A 22296-nucleotide genomic window follows, 5' to 3' on the forward strand; every position below is an offset into this window, starting at 1 on the left:
TTTGTACAATATTTTTAATAATTAAAGTAAATAAATTTTAATTTCACTGTAATAAATAATCGATTGTTGCCATTGACCACTTACATTCAATCTCGGTTAATTTGATTAATTATCGCGGCAGGTAAAGTAACATTCTTCTTTCAATACAACAAAGTGAGGGCAAATGAGTACAATACTGCCGAAAATGAGGGCAAATGAGTACAATAATGAATGATTTTAGTGACGTTTGGCGATAAAAAGTGATTTTAAACAAATTCGCAAAAATAAATTTTTTCACTTCGTACAATTTTTTTTTGGATCCTTTGGGCCTTTTTTTTTCTCTAAAATTGACTGTTGTCGAGTTATTAGCGTCTTAAAATTTGAAAAACGCATTTTCAAGGTTTAATAACTCGGTTAAAGATAATTATTGTGAAAGTCGAGCGAGCGGCCGTGGAGTAACGGCATAATCGCTGGCCTTATACGCCAGTGCACGTGGGTTCGAGCCCTGCTAAAGACAAACCATTTTCATTTCCAATAATGACACGAGCCGTCTCACCGTGCCTCGGAGAGCACGTTAAGTCGAGTTACATCGACACTAGTTACTTGAAACAGGGTTAAAGATGTAATTGGCGCCGGAACTGCCCGAAAGGCAAAAATGCCATACGATATTATATATTATGAAAGTCAGAAACTAAAAAAAATCAAAGATTAAAGCTACCTCTATAAGATCCTGAAGAAATTTTTGTCATTATTTCATTAATAAGATATTATTTTTAATTATCAAAAATGAGCGCTAACCGTGTATTGAGGCGGCCGTCAATGTGAGTGCGAGTGAGATTCACCATTGGACGGCTGGAATGGTGCCTCTTTAGCACCCACCATTGACGGCCGCCTAATACGCACTTAGCGCTCATTGTTAATAATTAAAGATAAAGCTTAGTAATAAAATAGTGACAAAAATTTCTGCTGGATCTTGTAGAGGGGGCTATAAAATTTGATTTGGTCACTTTCCGACTTTCATAATAATGGATTTTAACCGAGTTATTAAGCTTTGAAAATGGCTATTTTCGCATTTTTCAAATTTTAAATCGCGTATAACTCGACAACAATCAATTTTAGAGAAAAATCACAAAATACCTTTTTTCTACGAGCGTGCAAAAATGTCTACTTTCGCTAACGCGTTTTAGTTTAGAAAGTTTTACTTTTCCGTAAGCGTGTTACTTTTCCGCACGCGTTTTACTTTTCCGCACGCGTGTTAATTTTTTAAAGACTCGTAGAAAAAATATTGTTCCTAACGCTTGCAGAAAGTCTCTTTTCCGCACTCGACTGCTTGCCGAACTCCCGCTCCGCGTCGTTCGGCAAACTGCAGTCGCGTGCGGAAAAGTATGACTTTCTGCACTTGTTAGGAAAATAACTATTTTTGCTCAGAATAACCCAAATGATCTAAAAAAAATTGTTCGAAGTGAAAAAATTATTTTTGTGAATTTGTCTAAAAAAAATGTTTAAACAATTTATCGATCAAGGTACTGCCTGGCACCCAGTAGATTTCTTATAAGACCTCTTTTTGAGTAAGTTTGTGCAAAAAATTCGAATCGGAGTAATTTACCTAACGGGGGCGACGATACAGTCTAGACTAATTTGAAAATATTCAGTAACATTTAATTTCTAGAATCGGCTGTTTGTGTGAATCAGAATCAACTTTTACTAAATGGCATTGGGAAGAGTATACTTTTCCTAGTTGGAGTCTACTTTTACTAGTAAATGTTGAATATAAATCTTCATTTTATATTTATAATCAACTTTTACTGAAACCAGCCGTTAGAGGTGACTCCAACTAGTTGGAGTCAACTCCAACTGGATAATCAACTTGAACTGTAACATATATATAAAATAATATATACGTAGAAAATTTATTTCGCCGAAGCGATGTCGCGAATTCAATGCTTTTTTCCAATCCAAAAAGTGCACAATGTCCCTAAAGAAGTTTTCACTTCAAAAATTAAAACATTTAAAACACATTAAACATTCTGACAGCTCCATGCCCTTAATGAAGAACAAGTTACATGACAAGAAAACATAAAAAAGAAGAATTTAAGGTTAGATTTTAAATGTATTAATCAATGTCATAAACCAATATTTTTTAATCGAACGGTTTATTTTTTGTACGTTTTTTCTTCTTTGCTTTATTATGTCGATGTTTAAATCTGTAAAAGTGAGATATCCTAGATTAAAAAAGAGAACAGCAGAACAGAAACCGGTAGGCACTCCTGAACCAAGACGAACAACAATGTACGACGTTGTGCTGGATAACTTTAAACTTGCTTCTAGAAGAACGTTTTTACACAGAGTAATATACATAGGGGAACACAATTTCATTACACCCGATTTATTAACGAGTGTTTTTTCGGAAACAGTAAACAAAGCAAATCGTAACGACCGCCTTATAGAAAAAATAACAGGTAACAAAAATGTATATTATTTTGTTCCTGATTTTTTTTAAATCAATTCTCAAATATAAAACTACCCGTTTAATTAAAAAATGATTATTCACAATACATCCAATATTTCTTTACGCTTATTAATAGGTTTCTTGTCATTCATGATCACTAGTGGTATTATAGTTCTAGTTGAGCCTAGAGCTTTCCTAGTCTGTTTCGCCATTCCTAACTACTCATTGGTAACCGTTTTTCCTCTTTTGACGTACCTCTTTTTCTGTATCACATGAATGTATGGTTGATGACATAATATTATGACGGTATGATGACTATGATGTACCAGATTGACACAACAGATGTACCAGCTAATACGAGAGATATGGATAGAAGAAGAAATTTCCCAACAATGGAAGAAAAGTATAATCTGCCCTATTCATAAAAAAGGAGACAAACTGTTGTGTCAGAATTATAGAGGCATCTCTTTACTTTGTTCGGGATATAAAAATATTCACAAACATCCTTAATCGAAGACTTCAACCTCTCACGGAAAAATAGATCGGGGTTTAGGCAAAATAGATCGATCTACCATTGACCAACTATTTACAGTTAAACAAATACTAGCCAAAACATGGGAATATGACATGGACGTTTACAATCTCTTTGTAGACTTTAAACAAGCCTGTGATTCAATAGATAGAACAATTCTACCTAATATATTCGAAGAATTTGGCATACCATCAAAATTAATACGACTAGTGCAAATGACAATAACAGAAACAGAAGCACAGGTATGTATTCAAGGGCAGATCACTAATGCGTTTACGATACCGCAAGGACTGAAACAAGGGGACGGACTGGCTTCAACGCTTTTTATTCTTGTTCTTGAATATGTAATTAGACGGGTGACGGTCAGCGGAAATAACATACTTACAAACAAATCTACCCAATTAGAAGCATACGCAGATGATATAAACGTAATGAGCAGAACAATGAATGCAGTGGAAGAAACCTACGTTGAGTTGAAACAGAGTGCAGAAGCAGTAGGGCTAGCAATAAATACAAGTAAAACAAAACTACTCATACAAACCAGATCAAATAGACCGGCGCAACAACACTATATTGACGATACACAACATGTGAATAGATTCACGTACCTAGGAATGGATCTGGTCGCAAGCAATGAAGAACAACCGGAAATAAATAGAAGGCTTGTGCTGGCAAATAAAGCCTATTTCGCGATGGGCCACATATTCAAATCGCGAGATGTACACCGGAAATTAAAACTCCGGGTCTATAAAACAATAAGCAGGCCCATAGTAAGTTATGGCTGTGAAACATGGGTGGTGACACAGAAATCTGCCAATGCATTAGATCTGTTTTAAAGAAAAATATTACGTAGGATACTGGGCCCAATCAGTGAAAATAACAACTGGCGAATTAGGTATAATAGAGAAATATACGAGCCATATAGCGAACCAACTCTAACACAATACACTAAACTGCAGAGATTACGGTGGGCAGGGCACGTAGTCCGCATGCATGAGAATAGAATCCCCAGAAAATTGATAAATCCAATAATGCAGGGAAAAAGACCTGTTCGAAGACCTAAAAGGCGATGGGAAGACGAAGTCGATGAGAATGCCAGGAACTTCCTGGGAACGCGTTCAGGAAAAAGAACAGCGGTAAATCGAAATGATTGGAGAAGCTTGTTGAAGAAGGCCAAGGCTCGATTTGGGCTGTAATGCCATTGGATGGATGGATGATGACTATGATGACATAGTATGATTCCTCTGCGAGGCAGTGAACATACATTCGTTCTTGTTACGTTTGTACAATCCATCTGAGCCTACTTATTTTGATGAAGAATACTGCATACAATTTTTCCACCTACTTTTTATTATGGAGCTCAAAATTATATGGACACTTTCAGACGTTTGGCATAGATTGTACCAGATATTCGTACTAATAATTTTCAGTAGACTATGAGAGGATTATTTACATCTGTTTTTTAAAATGAACTACTAATATACATATTAGTAGGACGTGAGAGTTATAGTTATATTGTAACTTTGTTTTTAAGGTATTTACTTACAAAATAACACCTGGCAGTAGTTAATATTCTTTTTTATTTCTCCCATTGTGGGCTTGAGTGAGCTCAGATATACGAATTTGTTTATATCAGTGTCTAGACTTTGCAGATGATATGGCTGTTGTAATACCAAAGACCAAAAAGAATTAATAACAATTTTGAAGAAAAGATATCATAGCTGCGTAATATTCACCAATGGACAGGAATCCACAAAGCATAACAATTTAATCTTGACTATGCAAGACAATTACGTCACCTTACAAGACACTTATCGACAGTCTTATCACTTATCTACAGAGACTTACACGACACTTATCTCACCTTGCAAGACAATGTACGTTGGACGTCTACGCAGGAATGCACTGCACTTTAACAAAAGGAGAAAGAAGAAAACAGTTTCATCAACCTATACTGTGCTGGACCTATAGGTGTACCCCGGCTCTTTTCATCTGTATCTGTCTAAGTGGTTTGTATCCAGTTACTGCTAACACGCTTGAGATCGGCAGTACATCGTCGTACCGGTTGATAAGCGTCCACAATACGTTTTGTCCATCGCATCGGTTGTTTGATACGCTGGCGACGTGTCCTGGTTAATTCAATTTTAATGATGCGATTTTTCGAAAGATTTTCTTGATATCGTTCTACGACGTAATTATTTTTCTAGGAATCGGCCTCTTAGAAAGACACCCAACATCTGGCGCTGCATAGCTCTCTGTCATGCGAATCTTTTGCTACCCAGTTATCATAATTGGTATTCGTATCAAATCAATCGCTTTTTAATATATTATATCGTGCACGGTAAAGCCTCTTCTGTACCCAGATCTGACTTATACAAAACCTATACAGGGTGTCCAGAAACTCTACCGACAAACGAAGACAGGAGATTCCTCAGGTAATTTTAAGACAATTTAACCCAATTCACCTAGTCCGAAAATACTTCCTAAGGGAGCTAGAGCTCTTTGAAGATGGCGTCATGAAATTAGTTTTTCTTAAATACCTCCAGAACGCTTTTATTTAGAAAAACGAAAATTTGTATACCTATTTACTTTCCTGAAATGAATCGATTCCGTTCATTGCGAATTTCTAGCACCGGTCATAGGCAGGCGTCCGTTTTGGGTAGGGCAACGGTTATTTTATCGCATAACTTTTTTGTCTTCAACTTTTAAGCATTTTTGATACTGAATTATTAAATTGTGAGGTATTCTAGTACTATAAGGTACTCTTACTTTAAGTCGGTAGGATACACCGTTTTCTAGAAAAATCGATTTGAAAGTTTTTAGTTTTGGGAATTTGAAAAAAAAGTTTAAAAAAACGATGTGTTTTACCAGCTTAAAGCAAGAGTAACTTTTAGTACTGGAATATCTCATAATTGAATAATCTAGTGTCAAAAATACTTAAAAATTAAAGAGAATAAAATTATGCTATAAAATAACTGTTGACCTACCCAAAACGGACGCCAATGACCGGTACTAGAAATTCGCCATTAATGAAATCGATTAATCTCTGGAATATGAATAAATGTACCAGTTTTCATCTTTCTAAATAGTTTTTTTTTAATCTTTTTTTTAATTCAAGGACCGAAAAATTTTCAAATCTATTTTTATAGAAAACGGTGTATCCTATCGACTTAAACTAAGAGTACCTTTTAGTACTAGAATAACTCACAATTTAATAATTCATATTAAAAAATGCTTAAAAATTAAAGGCAAAAAAGTTAGGCGATAAAATAACCGTCACCCTGCCCAAAACGGACGCTTATGACCTGTACCAGAAATTCGCAATAGATGGAATCGATTCATTTCTGGAAAGTAAATAAGTATACCAATTTTCGTTTTTCTAAATAGAAGCGTTCTGGAGGTATTTAAGAAAAACTAATTACATGCCGCCATTTTCAAAGAGCTCTAGCTCCCTTAGGAAGCATTTTCGGACTAGGTGAATTGGGTTAAATGGTCTTAAAATTATCTGAGGAATCTCCTGTCTTCGTTTGTCGGTAGAGTTTCTGGACACCCTGTATAGTATATATCCTAGTACCTATATATTTTAAACTTAGTGAAGCATTTCCACAAAACATAATGGATACAAAAGGCATGCCAGTATTTAATGTATTTTTATGATAATTGAAGGGTCAGACGTAAAAGGGTTTAAGTGCAGTTTTGATAGTTTTGAGATAATCAGCTTCAAAGTTGTTTGAGTTTATATATTCAAGGAGTCATTAAACTAAAATATGTTTAGTGTATAATGTTCTATAAAATGATAAAAATACAAGGGTATATTATTACTCTTACAATATCCTTCCTTTTTTCAATTATTAAAAAAATGTGCTCGAATGTGCTACTGATAAAACGGTTCAAGTGCAGATTTTAAGTATTACTAATCATTTTCATTCCAGCTATTATCCAGAATGTACAATTGACACGCTGCATAATACTTTTATAACGCGATACAAATCTAATACCTTTTTATTTACTTGCAATTAATCCTGTATTAACATGAGGTTTTTACAGAATACAAAAATAGTTTTGTGGTAAAGTGTTGTTTTTACAGAATACCAAAAATAGTTTTGTGGTTAAACGGTTCAAGTGCACTTTACCCGTTTACTACCAATGCAAAATGCAATTGTTTTCATTGAATTAAATGTAAAGGCGATATACAGTGCTAGTCAAAAGTCCGTAACCCCCCTCGTATCTTTTGAACGGTTATACTTATAATAGTGAAATTTGGAGGGAGGAAATAAACGGATGTAGGCGTCTTAACTAGTCATGACAGGTGACGTAATAGTGACATATGACGTTGCAGCGCCACCATGACAGATAATTTTAAATGGGACCTTATGGCAAGTGATACCTCGTTTGATAGGTATTGAAAATACCTATTCAGTCATACTAATTTTTTTGGATATAAATTGATTTTGATTTTGGTGAATAAATGAAATAAATTTAAAATTGTAGTTTTGCATTTGATTAATAAAAATTCAAATGTCCGCCAATGGTTTTTTGTCAAAAAAGTTCACGTTTTTCAGTTCTCTAATAGTTTTTACGTCAACGTCAACCCTTTTGACAAGTAATAATAGGCGGAGGTTTGAATTTTTATTAATTAAATGCGAAACTACAATTTTCTATTATTTCATTTATTCATCAAAATTAGCTTAAACTCAATCAAAATTAGTATGACTGAATAGGTATTTTCAATACCATTCAAACGAGGTATCACTTGCCATAAGGTCCCATTTAAAATTATCTGTCATGGTGGCGCTGCAACGTCATCTGTCATTATTACGTCACCTGTCATAACTAGTTAAGACGCCTAAATCCGTTTATTTCCTCCCTCCAAATTTCACTATTATAAGTATAACCGTTCAAAAGATACGAGGGGGGGTACGGACTTTTGACTAGCACTGTATATGGCCACTGTGGGGCGAAATATGCTTGAATCGTTTTACCACCAAGTTATAATACCATTTAAGTATGCGAATCTGTACTATACTTAGAAAATAATATAAAATAAAATAATATTCTTAGAAAAGTACACTTATATTAAACCTTTTTACTTCTAACCCCCTCAATTCCAAAGGCAATAAAAATTCGTATCGACATAATTCAAATTTCGTTCGAAGAAATATCTATAATTTCTTTTTCCTGTTTTAAGCCTAGAAAATTTTGAGTTACTCAGTTTATTAATCGGCGGAATCAGTCTGCCGGTTGCTTCCACATCAGATGGTAAGACGTTATAAGCTTACGATTATAAAAAAAAACTTAATTTCTAATGTGTTTTTTGTGAAACTTTCATGTGCTGTGCTGGATGTTTTCTTAATTTATTACAGTTATTAATATTTCTTCATTACTCAAATTCCGAACAAAATTTATAATAAAACTGCATTAAAAAACTTTTCTATTCTAATGGGATATCTCTCTTTTAGTGGTACATACTTTTAAGCCTTTTACAATAGCTCTGAAAATGGCTTTGTAAGCTGAAAGCTCTCAGCTAGGAAGTTAAACACTTTACTCATTTCAAAAATACTTCTCTTTTCCTATTATATCAGTATTACATAAAGAGTGACAGTTGTTCATGGTAATGGATAAATTTAATGTGTTCTGTCACAGAACTTCTATGTCTGAGTATTTCTAATTTATTAAACTATACTAAATTTAAAATCAAGATGCAGTAGAAATAAACAAACCAAGACACGTTAAAAGCACTCCCGAATCATAAGTTACAATGTATATTATACATTGTAAATCACAAATTATAATTTCCAAAGTTCATACATTGTAAATTATGATTCGGGAGTGCTCCTAGTAGCATTTAACGTGTCTTGGTTTGTTTATTTCCACTGCATCTTGAACATAAATTTACTATGCATCCTTTTTGTCTTTTCGATTGTTTTACTTTACCTTTAGTTTTTGTTATTTCAGGTTTATTGATTCGATACCCTAAACATTTTATACACTTATTAGAAGGAGACGAGGATGTAATATACAGTCAAATAGGTTACTTATTAATTACCAAAGCATATAAAAAATATTTGGGAAATATGAAATTAGTAACCAACATATCTCATGTTCATTCTAGGTAGGTTAATTTGATTAGGGGGCATCCATAAACTACGTCGTAAAAAATTTGGACTTTTTAATACCCTCCCCCCTTCCGTCGTAATTCGTCGGTTACAGATGAAACCCCCCCCCCATGTCGACGTCGTCATTGCAGTACACGACCCCCCTTTCAGTGATTTAAAAAATTCAATGTTATTTCTGTTTTTTTTAATCAACCTTGAAACTTTATTTGCGAGTGTATCACAACAAGAACAATTAAGGGGGTAGACGCAAAATCTTGGTCCAATGCTATTTAAATGCATTATTTTTTCGAATCCTGAGAAATCTAATAAATATATTTGAAGAATGTAAACGCAGAATGAAAGATTACATTATTACCGAGGGCTGAAAGTCCCTTAGAATAAACAAAAGGTTTCTTTTGAATGAAATTTTTGAACTTAAAAATCAGACTAAATATTATTTTATCCCTGTAACTTATTAAAATACACATTATAGATGTTTTCAGAAACTTTTGGTCCTCGGTAATAATGTAATCTCTCAATCTGCGTTTAAATTTTTCAAAAATTTTTATTAGTTTTCTGAGCATTCGAAAAACACGAATGCATTTAAATAGCATTGGATCAAGATTTTGCTTATAAATCTTCTCTAAGTATAAATACGACTTACTACTAAATATAACACAATATTTTATTTCCATTCATTCTTTCAGAACTATTTTTCCACACACAGTATGCAGCACATAAATAAACTAACAATTGACTATTGTTTGCTTCCAAACATTTTTCTGTATATAGAAGCGCTTGTTTAAACTCAAAGAACAATGTCTTAGTGTTTGTTGTCTTGTGCTAAACTTTTGCAAAAGTGCTACCTAATATTATTTTAATGTGACTGTGACTGATAAATACGAAATTTATGTGATAAAAGTATCCATACGAGAATTCTTTTTAATTTTAACAAAGGTGTATTTATTCGTAAACGTTTTGTTTTATTTTCAATTTCATTTCAAAAACTATTAGGTCTGGATCCCGCGTATGAAAAAAAAGTTGATTAATAGCAAGCTGAAAATTTGTTAATAGCTTAAGAGTGTCTAGTCATTTAAACTTTGATATATGGGAACACTAGAATAGGGGTAGTTTTAATTGTGGAACAGGTTAAAAATTTGGAACGGTCAGACCACGAAAACGGCACATTTATTTTGTCCGACAGAATAGACTTAAACTCTCCGAACAGAGATTAAGCTGTCATGCAAAAATCAGACTGCTATTTATCATCTGTCATAATTCCTGTCATTTGACATATTCTACATGTTCCACTCAATAAAACGCCAATTTGGTGATAAATAGCAGTCTGATTTTTGCATGAGAGTTTAATATCTGTTCGGAGAGTTTAAGTCTGTTCTGTCAGACAAAATACATGTGCCGTTTTCGTGGTCTGACCGTTCCAAATTTTTAAACTGTTCCACAATTAAAACTTCCCCTGTTCCAGTGTTCCCATATATTAAAATTTGTCCGACTAGACACCCTTAAGCTATTTACAAATTTTCAGCTTGCTATTAATCAACTTTTTTTTCATACGCGGGATCCAGACCTATATAGGTACGTTTTTATATGAATATCTGATACTTTAATGCTGGTAAAAGCTAGTAAAAAATTATATTTATAGAGACAATAGCGACAAATTTAAATAAACCAATATATTAAACGACGTCGAATGTGCACTCATACCCCCCCACCCCCTGTCGTATATCGTCGAAATAAGCAAGCCCCCCTCCCTCCCTCTTCTCAACGACGTAGTTTATGGATGACCCCTTATAGTTTTTAACATTCTTTGTCTTCATTAAAGTACTTAGTCATCATTAAGGTAGACTTCCGCACCAAGCGACCGAGACAGGAGACCGCGACAGGCGACAGATAGGTCGCGAATAGACGATAGTTGGTCGCTGGTCTCTGTCGCGGGCTGCAGAACTACCCTGATATAATTGCATTGAGAGCAGTCGTGGGGAGACCTCGCCTATCTGTCGCCTGTCGCGGTCTCCTGTCTCGGTCGCTTGGTGCGGAAGTCTACCTTTTAGCAGTTTGCATGATAAATTTTAATTCTACATCAACTGCACTATATTGTTATTAAAAAAATTACCCCCATCATAGCGAACATAACCAGGAAGAAAAATTACAAAGAAGAAGGAATTTGCTTGCCCTAAGAAAATCGCCTTGGAAGCTATGAGATCAGAAGCAGCAGCATTAAATTGTTATGTCTTTTTAATTAATAATATTATTATGCTGATGGTATTGCAATAATAATAGCTAATTTATAAAATCTGGAAAAGACAATACATAAAGTATTAGGGAGCAGTGAAGATTACAGATTCTCCTTCATCATAGAAAATTGCTAGAATAAAACTACTTACCGGCAAAACTATAGTGAATGAATCAAAAAAAGAAAAGGGTAAATTAACATTTCTTTTATTTACTCTGAGCAAAAATACCATTGACTAAACGTTAGGTACAATGGTTAATGGTTACATCGTGAACGATAAAGCCGCATTCGGCGACTCAAATTACTGGGCAAAGGGTGGGAAGAAGTAAGGGAAGAAGAAGAAAATGTTTTCCAAGAAATTTGATCCGTATGGTTGCAGTCCAAAAAAATTCTCTGGAACAGCGCAACGGTTTGAAAAGTTTAAGAAAATTATGATAATTGATTAGGACGATTACATTTGAAAAACATAAAAATATAGGATCTCGTAACATGAGTTAAAATTCGCAATAGTTTTTGGAGTGGCTATGTTGACAATATACCAGAAAAAAGATTGACAAACTTGGCTGATAATAAGAACCCACCAAAACGATGGCACAAATCTTGGGGCTCACTTTCACAAGAGGTTTACCACGGAGGATTGCTTAACAACTTAACAAATCAGCTAAACAGGAGCTAGATAATATTATATTACAGTACATTCTTTCACGGCTTTTGCTGTAAATTTTAAAGAACCGCTTGCATTGACATGAAATTTGGCATACGCATAGCTAACATGTCAAAGAAAAAAAGCGATATGGTGCCGATGTGTGCTTTTGCCCTAGGGGTGAGTTTCACCCCCCCTCGGGGGTGAAAAAATATATGTCCAAGATAAGTCCCGAAATGGATAAACTGGCTAATTTTAGGCAACGTTTGTTTTATAAAGTTTTTTCACCAAATCAACACTTTTCGAGTTATTTTCAAGTGAATATGTTCATTTTTGAAAAAAATAACCACGTTTTTAGACGGTTTTTCGCATACAACTCAAAACGTAAGCATTTTGTCGAAAAATATATTCTTATCAAAACTATAGCCTATAAAAAAATGAGAAAATCGGTGTATATATTAGGTCTCTATGCCTAGCAAAAGCAGAGTTATAGCTAATGAAAAATAGGTTTATATTCTAAAAATTCCAAATAGAATAATTCAATGTGAAATATCCAAATAATGAAGCATTCTTGGGGAAACACATTACAACTTTTTGAAAGTGTTTAAAAAAAGCTTTATTTCTGTTTTTATAAAAAAATTTCTAGCATCAAATGTAACCAAGTTACGCTTAAAATAAAGTTGGTCCCTTTTGTTTTGGCAAAAAGAATCAGGAAGCTCATCCCCCAATTAGCAACTTAAATGAAATTAATCGTTACCGCTTCACAAGTTACTTTACTTATGTTGTGTTTATATGATTTGTAAGTTTCATCGATTCAAAGTGCTTATTTTTGAAAAAATTTAGTTTTGAAGTAAAATTTTTAAAAATTTTAATTTTGAAAGAAATGCTTTTTTTTTAAAATAACTTAAAAATTGTTAGAGATACCAAAAATCCTAAACATTAAAAAAAGTAGGCTTTACTTTTCTGAATATTTTGTATTTTTTTGTTTTTGTGTAAGACAAAAATTGGTGAAGATTTGGTGTTTGTAAATTTGCATACACTCGTGATAAGTGACTCGTTCAAGCCCTTTTAACTACAACTCTTTTAAAAATAAGGACTTTGAACAAATGAAACTTACAGATCATATGATCAATACATACGCGAGTAAAAAGCTTGTAAAGTGGTAACAATTAAGTTCATTTGAAATGCTAATTAGAGGGTGATTTTCCCGATTTCTTACCAAAAAAAGCAACCCACTTTATTACCCAACTTGTTTACTTTTAATGCTATTTTTTTTTTTAACAAAAATAATCATTTTTTAAACACTTTAAAAAAGTTAAAATGAGTTGTGCCCAAAAAAGTGCTTCGTTTTTTGGTTATGGCACGTTAAAATATTCGATTTGGAATTTGACGAATATGAACCTATTTTTCATTAGTTATAACTCTACTTCTACTAGGTATCGTGACCTAATATATACATTATGTTTTTCACTTTTCTACGTGCTATATTTTTGATAAGAATTTTTTTTTTGATCAAAGACTTACTTTTTGAGTTATTTGCGAAAAACCGTCTGAAAACATGGTTATTTTGTAAAAAAATTAACAGATTCACTCGCAAATAACTCGAAAAGTATTAACTTGGTGAAAAACTTTATAAAAAAAAGTTGCTTAGAATTAGTGGTTTTATTCATTTCCGGACTTATTTGGTACATATATTTTTCACCTCCAAAAGGTGGTTAAACTCACCCCTAGGGCAAAGGCACACAGCGGCACAATATCACTTTTTTCGTTGATTTGTTAGCTATGTGTATGCCAAATTTCATGTCAATCCAAGCGGTTCTTTAAAATTCAGAGATTTTGCAATATTTTACTTTTAAAGAATGTACTATTAGAAGAAACATTAGAAAATATTTTTGTCTCAATTATTTTAGTATAAATCAAATGGATACAATATCATGAACAAACTATGCAAGAAACTACCAACATATCAAGGCTTCTCCCTATATACAGGGTGTCCAGAAACTCTTCGGACAAACGAAGACCGGATATTCATCAGATAATTTTACGACAATTTAATCCAATTTACCTAGTCCGAAAATGCTCTAAGGAAGTTAAAGCTTTTTGAAAATGGCGACGTGTCATTAGTTTTTTTTAATATCTCCAGAACGCTTCCAACGCTTTATTTTCCAGAGACAAATCGATTGCGTCAATTGCGAATTTCGTCCCTTGGCTTACAACACCGCTCAAGTCGAAAATTAACGGTTTTAAGATTTTAATACCATTGGATAGATCTGCTCATTGCGCATCTAACCATGTGTCACGTGATTTAGATTTCAGTCAATCAGGTGCCTAATTCAAAAAGTAGTGACACCGCGCAAGTCGTCAACACCTGTATCATGGTCAACACCGCACAAGTTGCTCTGTGATTATTACGTTTGTACGTGAGTTTTACTACTGAAAATCTAGTATCCAAGAAGTTTTTATATAAGATTAAGAGGTAAGCTATATAATAACGTAATGTTCATTCATTTACGCGTATTAATATAGAAAGAAATGATAATAAAATAACTTAAGCGGTGTTTACTAACGGTATTTTTTTTTTAACTTAGGCGGTGTTTCAAAAAGTAATTTTTTTCGTCACCTGTAAAGTTGGTAAAAATGACTTATGCGGTGTTGTTAGCTAAGGGACGATTTCTAGTATGGGTCATCATAGGCCTCCGTTTTGAGTAAGGCAACGGTAATTTTATCGCATAACTTTTTTGTCTTTAACTTTGAAACATTTTTGATACTAGATTATTAAATTGTGGGGTACTCTATTATTAAAATGTACACTAGATTGAAGTCTGTAGGATGTACTATTTTCTAAAAAGATCGATTTAAAAATTTTTTGTTCTTTGAATTTGAAGAAATATTAAAAAAAATTTCAAAAGAAAAACGAGGTCTCCTACGGACTTAAAGCAAGACAACCTTTTAGTACTATGTCTTGTCTTGTACTTATCCTAATATTATCTGAGAAATCCTCGATCTTCATTTGTGAGGAGAGTTTCTGGACAACCTGTCAAAACCTGTATCCACTTCTTTTTTATTTTGCTTTTAGATACGCGAATGACTGGCTAAGTGTTAGTGGGCTTACGCCACACTTACTAGAATCATTAGATCCTGATGCACCAATAGATATATATGGACACTATACAATTATATTAGTTACTAAAATATACAAAGTTCTTAAAAGAATAAATAAAACCTTGTGCGGATCTATATGTGATGGTACAATAGAATCTGGGCACTCAGAACATTCGTTAAAATCATCCGTTGAACAGTAAGCATCTTGCATTAGTTTTGATTATTTTAAATAATTTTTCTTAGTAAACATACACTGCATAGTATTCTCAATGCTCATTTTATTAAATACTGTAATATACACTAAGCATCAAAATTAACGCACCACCTTAAAAATGGGACATTTTTATGTCTCATATTTCCTAAAACTGTAGTCCGATTTTAGTGACTTTTTTAGTGTATTATAGGTTTATTCTTCAAGAATATCGATATAATGATAGAATAATATTATTGCTAAACAGGTAAGTGTCATTATATACAGGGTGTAAAAATGATAATGTGTTTTTTCCTAAAAGTTTGGAACACCCTGTGGAATATTCTAGCGTATATAAAATATTGAAATTAAAACTCAACTGTAGCCTTACGTTTTTTAACATTATGCTTTTTGATTCATTCGCTTATATGAGATTATAAGAAAGTTAGGTACTTTAACAACTAGCCATGTTATTCATCAACACAGGGTGTTTCTAAATAAGTGCGACTAACTTTAAGGGGTTTTCAACTACATGAAAAATAATGACCGTTTGTTTTATAAACATATGTCCACAAATGCTTCGTTTCCGAGATACGGGATGTTGAAATTTTTCTTACAAACGGACGATTTATTTATTGCTCTAAAACCGATTGAGATATGAAAATGGAATTTGGTAGGTTTTAAGACAAGAGGTAGTTATTGCGCGTTTTTTGACATACAATTAAGAATCTTATATTCACGATTGGCGTGCATACGGGATGTATCTAAAATGTTTATACCCGTATGCACGCCAATGGTGAATATAAAATTCTTAGTTGTATGTCAAAAAATGCACAATAACTACCTTTTAAAACCTACAAATTCCATTTGCATATCTCAATCGATTTTAGAGCCATAAATAAATCGTCAGTTTGTAAGAAAAACTTCAACATCCCGTATCTCAGAAACAAAGCATTTGCTGACGTATTTATGTTTATAAATCAAACGGCCTTTATTTTTTCATGCAGAATTACCCCTAAAGTTTGTCGCACTTATTTAGAAACACCCTGTATTGATGAATAACATTGCTAGCTGTTAAAGTACCTAACTTTTTTTTATCCAACATAGGCGAATGAATCAGAAAGCGAAATGTTAAGAAGGCCTAATGCTATATTTAAGTTTTAATTTCAATATTTTATATACGCTACAATATTCCACAGGGTGTTCCAAACTTTGGGGAAAATCACACTATCATTGTTACACCCGGTATACAATGACACTTACCTGTTTGCCAATAATATTATTACATCGATATTTCTGAAGAATAAAGCTATAATATACTAACAAAATTGCTAAAATCAGATAACAGGTTTAGGAAATACGAGATATCAAATATGTCCCATTTTTTAGGTGGTGCGTTAATTTTGATGCTTAGTGTATATGTTGTAATAGTAGGTATTTAAACTTATGCGTACATTAGGATACTAAATGGCGTAATACACTAGAATAGGATATTACGGTATGCAGCAAAATAAAACATCTTTATAACATATGTGAATGTCGTGTTATTGTTAGCTGCTTAAAGATGGTTCTCAGTTTTGCAAAAAAAAATTATCGTAGAGTACTATTTTCGGTCATACGAAAAAGGTCTCAAAAACACTCCAAGTTAAAATTAACTATAGTTTCAGCAGGACGGGGCAACATGTCACACTGCCAGCAATTATTTCCGCATACTACGCGATTATTTTAGTGATCCAAAATCCATACAATATTGCACTCACCAAACCTAACCCCACCTGATTCGTACCTACATAGGGAGAATGTTGAAAGAGGCAGACCAATTGACCGTCTGACATTCCGGAATTGCGGACTAAAATATTTTTTTTTCGTGCCATAGGGCAGCTTTACCTAATATCTGTTTTATCGGGAACGTCGTATCTAAAATAATAAAAAAAAATTAGCAGAATCCGTTAATCTGTTCATGAAAAAATCAAATATTATGAAAATACGCATAATTTTTGATAAGTACGTAATGTTGAAACCAAATATGTGTATATTTCTTAAATACTTACGTAAGTTACCTGTTTACGTATATTTGCCTATGTGCTATTAGTATAATGCCCAATGAACGATTTATTTCGACAAGGGACAACGGCAGACTAGCTTGACCTACGAGCATACTACTGTATAGGATTGAGCGGAGGTATACTCAGCACCGCGACTCTTCTTTTATACGGACAATATAATTATTTTAAGACTTACGGGTAATGACGTGTTCTTAATTATTTACTTTATTTTATGTTAGAGAATCGTCTTACACCAACCAATCTACAAGATTATCAATTGGTATGTCATCCTTGTATAAAGCAAGCATTAGTGCAATTACTTCGCTGAGCGGATTTAGAAGTGCATATTATGAACCCCTTTTGTTACGTTTGCCGGAGTTGGAGTTGGTTAATTTTATTCTAGGAAGCAACTATGTGATGAACATTGTAGATTATTTTAATCTTTATGGGTAAGTTTTCAATACTATTATTATTATGGTAGGGTAGCCTAAGCGGGGATTTTTGCAATTACTCGAGCGCGTCAGATTATCATATGGGGAGAAACCTTGTACCCTGTAAATGTACATCTACCATATATTGGCTCTTAATACGGGGGAGTTCGTTAAGGGGAGTCCGAAATAAAAAGTATTATATCCTTATAACGACTCAAAATCGTCAGATTAAGATAAGGTAAGTTAAGTACATGCAAAACAATGTACCATGTATATTTAAAAAATCTGACGATTTGATCGGGCGTAAGTAAATGGGCGAGTCACAAAGTTTAACAAAAAAGCGAATATTTCGCAAAATAAACGTCAGATCGAAATACTAAAAAATATGTGTTCAATGTTTTTCAAAAATCTATCGAATTATACCAAACACGACCCTCACAGAGAGGGGTGGGGGGTAAATTTGAAATTTTAAATACAAACCCCGCGATATTTCGCGAAATGAACATCAGATCGAAAAACTGCAAAATACACGTATCTAATATTTTCGAAAAATCTATCGAATGGCACCAAACACGACTCCCCACGGAGAGGGGGTGGGGGGTTGCTTTAAAATCTTAAATAGGAGCCCCCAATTTGTATTGCAGATTTGGATTCTCTACGTAAAAAGAAGCAACTTTTATTCGAGACATTTTTTCGAATTACGGATAGATGGCGCTATAATCTGAAAAAAATGGAAAGTCAACCAGTCTATGGAAAATTTTGCTTAACTTTTTTTGATTTTAGGACGTTATCTTCACCGCCCAATAGGTCCCCATAACGCTTGAGTAACTGCAAATTTAGCATACTTTCTTTCCCTGCTATTACAGTATTGCAATATTGCATATTTCCAATACCTAAAGTTACAGTTTTTATTACAATAGTGTTAAAAAATTGTTGGAGATTACTTACAACAATCTTATAAGAGCACTTGCATTTTTTTTTCATTACTTCTCTTCTTATCCTTCACCAGGTCTCTCTTCTACTCTTTTATGTTTCATTATGTTGATTTTAATTTAAAAGAGGAACGATTAAAATCCTTTATAAAAGGTATGATGTTATAGTTATGAAAATGCAGTCAAGTATGTTGTCAATGAAGGTGGTAGGCAAACCACATTACACATAAAATCGAAAACTCTAAAATCGATAATAAATCCTCTTGCAATCAGACTAAAGATCTTATACACATAGATTTGGCCAACTCCAAAAATAGCGTAACGCGGAGCAGTTCGGGTCGGTGGTCTATCTATCTCTCTCTCTACTGGCGCTTAGCTTTCTCTCTAGCATACGATGGCTGCCGTCTCTGTGTAACTGTCGTTCCATTACTCCCACCTCTTGGTAGATACGCTCACACTCGCACGACAGACAAAGATAGCTAGACCACCGTACTTGATATCGACGTTACACTCCGATGCATTGTTTTAGCATATCCCTAGCCAGATCTATTCTTGACATATCTTTGGATCAGACCTAGGATTTAGAAAATCATTTTATGTTGATTTAAAGTTACCAAATTTATTTAAATATTTGGTAGTTGTTGGAATTTGTGTAAGTTCAAGAAATATCACAGTAGGGGTGATAGAAGTGTAAAAAGGTCTCAAATAATCTAGGGTGGATATATAATTAAAAGCTTTAGCCCTTTTTAGAGATTTTAGCAAATATACCTTTTGTAAAGGATTTTAGTCGTTTTTTGTAATATATGGTATACAGCCAACTACAAGAAAACGTTTTTCTCGTGGATTTTTAATTTTTTTCTTCTTCAAGTGCTCTGTCCGTTGCGAACGTTGAATATTAAAATGGCAATTCTGATCTTGCTTGCGGCACTTCTGAATAGTTCGACTGATGTGAGCCCAAACCACTTCCGCAGATTTTGGTGCCACGAGTGTCTTCTCCTGCCTAGCCCTCGCTTACTGTCTGTTTTCCACTGGACAATCAATTGCAGTAGACGGAACTTATCGTATCTCAATATGTGGGCTAGATATTCAAGTTTCTTTTCTATAATTTTTGTGCTCACGATTTCTTTTTTTTTTTTCGATTCTGTGGATTACCTCTAGGTATATTGATTGACCTAAGATCGGGAAAATGTAGCATTTAACTAGACGTAGTCTTAGGGAAAGAATCTTTGCTTATGCGGAGCTTTTTCATATTGTTAAATGCTGCTCTAGCTCGTTCTATTCTCGACTTAATTTCTGTGCCTTATTCCCATTTTGAATTTACGTTGGCATACCAAGGTATACATAAGATTCTACATGGCCAATTAGTATGTTATTTTTATCCGTAACTGTGGAGCAGGTTGTTGCTTTTTGCTTATCAACATCCATTTATTCTTCTTGAAGTTTAGGCTGCGGCTGTAGTCATCACTAACGGAATTAACCCGTAAGTAATAAGTTTTTTCAGATTTTTCTATTATGCCTCTAATTATGGTTCACCGATTTGTTGCTTGGTTGTTCTCGAAATATTCCCCCCCTCTCTCTCTCTCTCTCACGCTACTGCCTCTCGTCCTTATAGAATATTAGGCGTTATTTATCCAAAAGTGAACGATATTTGATTGGCTAGATCAGCTTAACCTCCTCCGTTTTATTCCTTAAAATTTTTCTCTTTCTTTTCGATTTTCCAAGTCTTTTCCATTTCTCTATTTTTCATTCACTCTCTGTTTGATCTTTCTCCATCTTAGACCCATTATCTCATTATCTATTCTTACATTCCGTCTCTACCTAATATCCGGTCCTTTTTTGTTCTCCTTCCGTCTGTTCCGTTGTGGTATTCGAGTGCCTGTCTGGTTATATTATTTTGGTGTGTCGTTCTAAGTGTGTCCAATCCATTTTCGTTTCCTTTTTTTTTAATATAACTGTTATTCTTTCTCATTTTTTTTATCTATATTATTTTGTTCTCGTTTTCCATTTATTTTAATTTTAGTTTCTTGGCTGCTGTTTTTAAGAGTTTCCTTTTTTCTGTATTTATTTTAGGGTCCTATATAAGAATTTTTTTTTTTAATTTTTATGGGATAGCTCTCTCTGTCAGTTGTAGGTACTTTAACTTTTGACGTAAGTTAAACTTTTTAAATTATAAAATTAAAGATGGCGTTCTGAAGATGGCTTTGTAGTGCTCAGCTAGGAAATTATGTAAAATGCATTCCGTTGTCTTAAGTGTGTACAAATCATATCACTTTTTTAAATGATTATTTGCTATGTTTTAATTCGTTTGATTATATATCATTTAGAGTCGTTCCCCAAAGAGATATCTACAAGGACAAAATTTGGCCAATTGCAGCTGATTTCATTCCCTATGACGTCTTTTCACCGATCTTTAACATGCCCACGTCGTTTCCCAAAACAAATGCTGTACAAACTGAGCCTACTGACCCTGAGCAGGACATCGATCCCACTCCTATACTAAGAGAAGCTGTCCTGTTTCAAGATTTTTGAACAAATTACTGAGTCATGAGGAGGAAACTAACTAATAGTTTTTTGTTATATCACTACAATTATTAATAATAAATAACAAGATTTATTTATGTTTTATTTATAAAATTGTAAATGGTTTTATGGAAACTACCGTGGAGCCACGCTGTTTTCCATTTATTAAGGGTTGAGACCATACGCCGAAAAACTAGTTGGAATATTCCAATTTGGCTTTTGCAGACAGAAGTCAACAACATATCAGATATTTTAAACTGCCTTGGCGGCTCGCTTGCTAATGCTGAGAGAGCCAAAACATGAAATGGTAATACCGACACAGGCACACTATGCATATTCTAAGATAACTAAATTACATTATATATTATGACATTATTCCACAATGAAGGCAACGCCTAATGAAACGTTTAACGCCAAAAACAGATTTTCCATTTATTTTAGGGTTATCCACACATTTTACTTTTATTTCAGTTTCTCGCTTCCTTTGTAATCGCGTGTATTATTCCATATTTCTTTCTCTAATTTTAAATCTACTTCCATCCGTACCTACTATAGAGTATCACATTATTATATGACTTTCTTCAGCGTTGTTCGGTTTCCTGCAGATTTTGTTTATATTGAAATATAATAATGGTTACCCGTCATGTACCGCTACCGCGGCTTTGGGATTATAGCAGGGTAGTCAGCTATGTCTAGGGCCTACTGTATACAAGTAAGGTAACAGGGCCAGTGCTACCTTTCAACCACCTATTATTACCCCTGGTTTTATTCAAGGTACTCATTTTCTTCAGGCTGGAGTCGAACTGGAGTCTATAGACACTTTTAAAAATAATATCTACATAGCTATTCTCGCCGGCTCTGGGATTCAAACCCCGGCCTACCTGCCTGGAAGTCAGAAATCCTACCGCCTGAGTTAGTACTCCGGCCCCCTTATACTTCAATAAACTTTATACTTTTTAAAATTTGACGATTTGCCGACTTTATTTGACGATTCGATTTCTACTTTGGGAGTAGTTCTTTCTAAACTTTAATATTCAGATGCCACAAGGAAATAGCTTCGAAACAATATAATATAATTTGTATTGTTAAAGTAGACACTTCTTTGTATTAATTATTTGTAACTCTGT

At 33.7% G+C, this 22296-nt stretch overlaps 2 protein-coding genes across 2 annotated transcripts in view; both read left to right on the forward strand.

Annotated features, from left to right (window-relative positions):
• The window catches only part of LOC114339971 (uncharacterized), a 1137809-nt gene that overhangs the window by 213524 nt on the left and 901989 nt on the right, over nucleotides 1-22296 (forward strand). The window lies entirely within an intron of this gene.
• Nucleotides 2094-21263, forward strand: LOC114340864 (uncharacterized). Its single transcript, XM_050651487.1, has 5 exons — nucleotides 2094-2438; nucleotides 8916-9072; nucleotides 15026-15247; nucleotides 17526-17735; nucleotides 20974-21263. Exons 1-5 carry the CDS (start codon nucleotides 2168-2170, stop codon nucleotides 21176-21178), a joined length of 1065 nt encoding a protein of 354 aa, XP_050507444.1. The 5' UTR covers nucleotides 2094-2167; the 3' UTR covers nucleotides 21179-21263.

The sequence above is a fragment of the Diabrotica virgifera genome, chromosome 5 (genome assembly GCF_917563875.1).
Source record: "Diabrotica virgifera virgifera chromosome 5, PGI_DIABVI_V3a".
NCBI lineage: Eukaryota > Metazoa > Arthropoda > Insecta > Coleoptera > Chrysomelidae > Diabrotica > Diabrotica virgifera.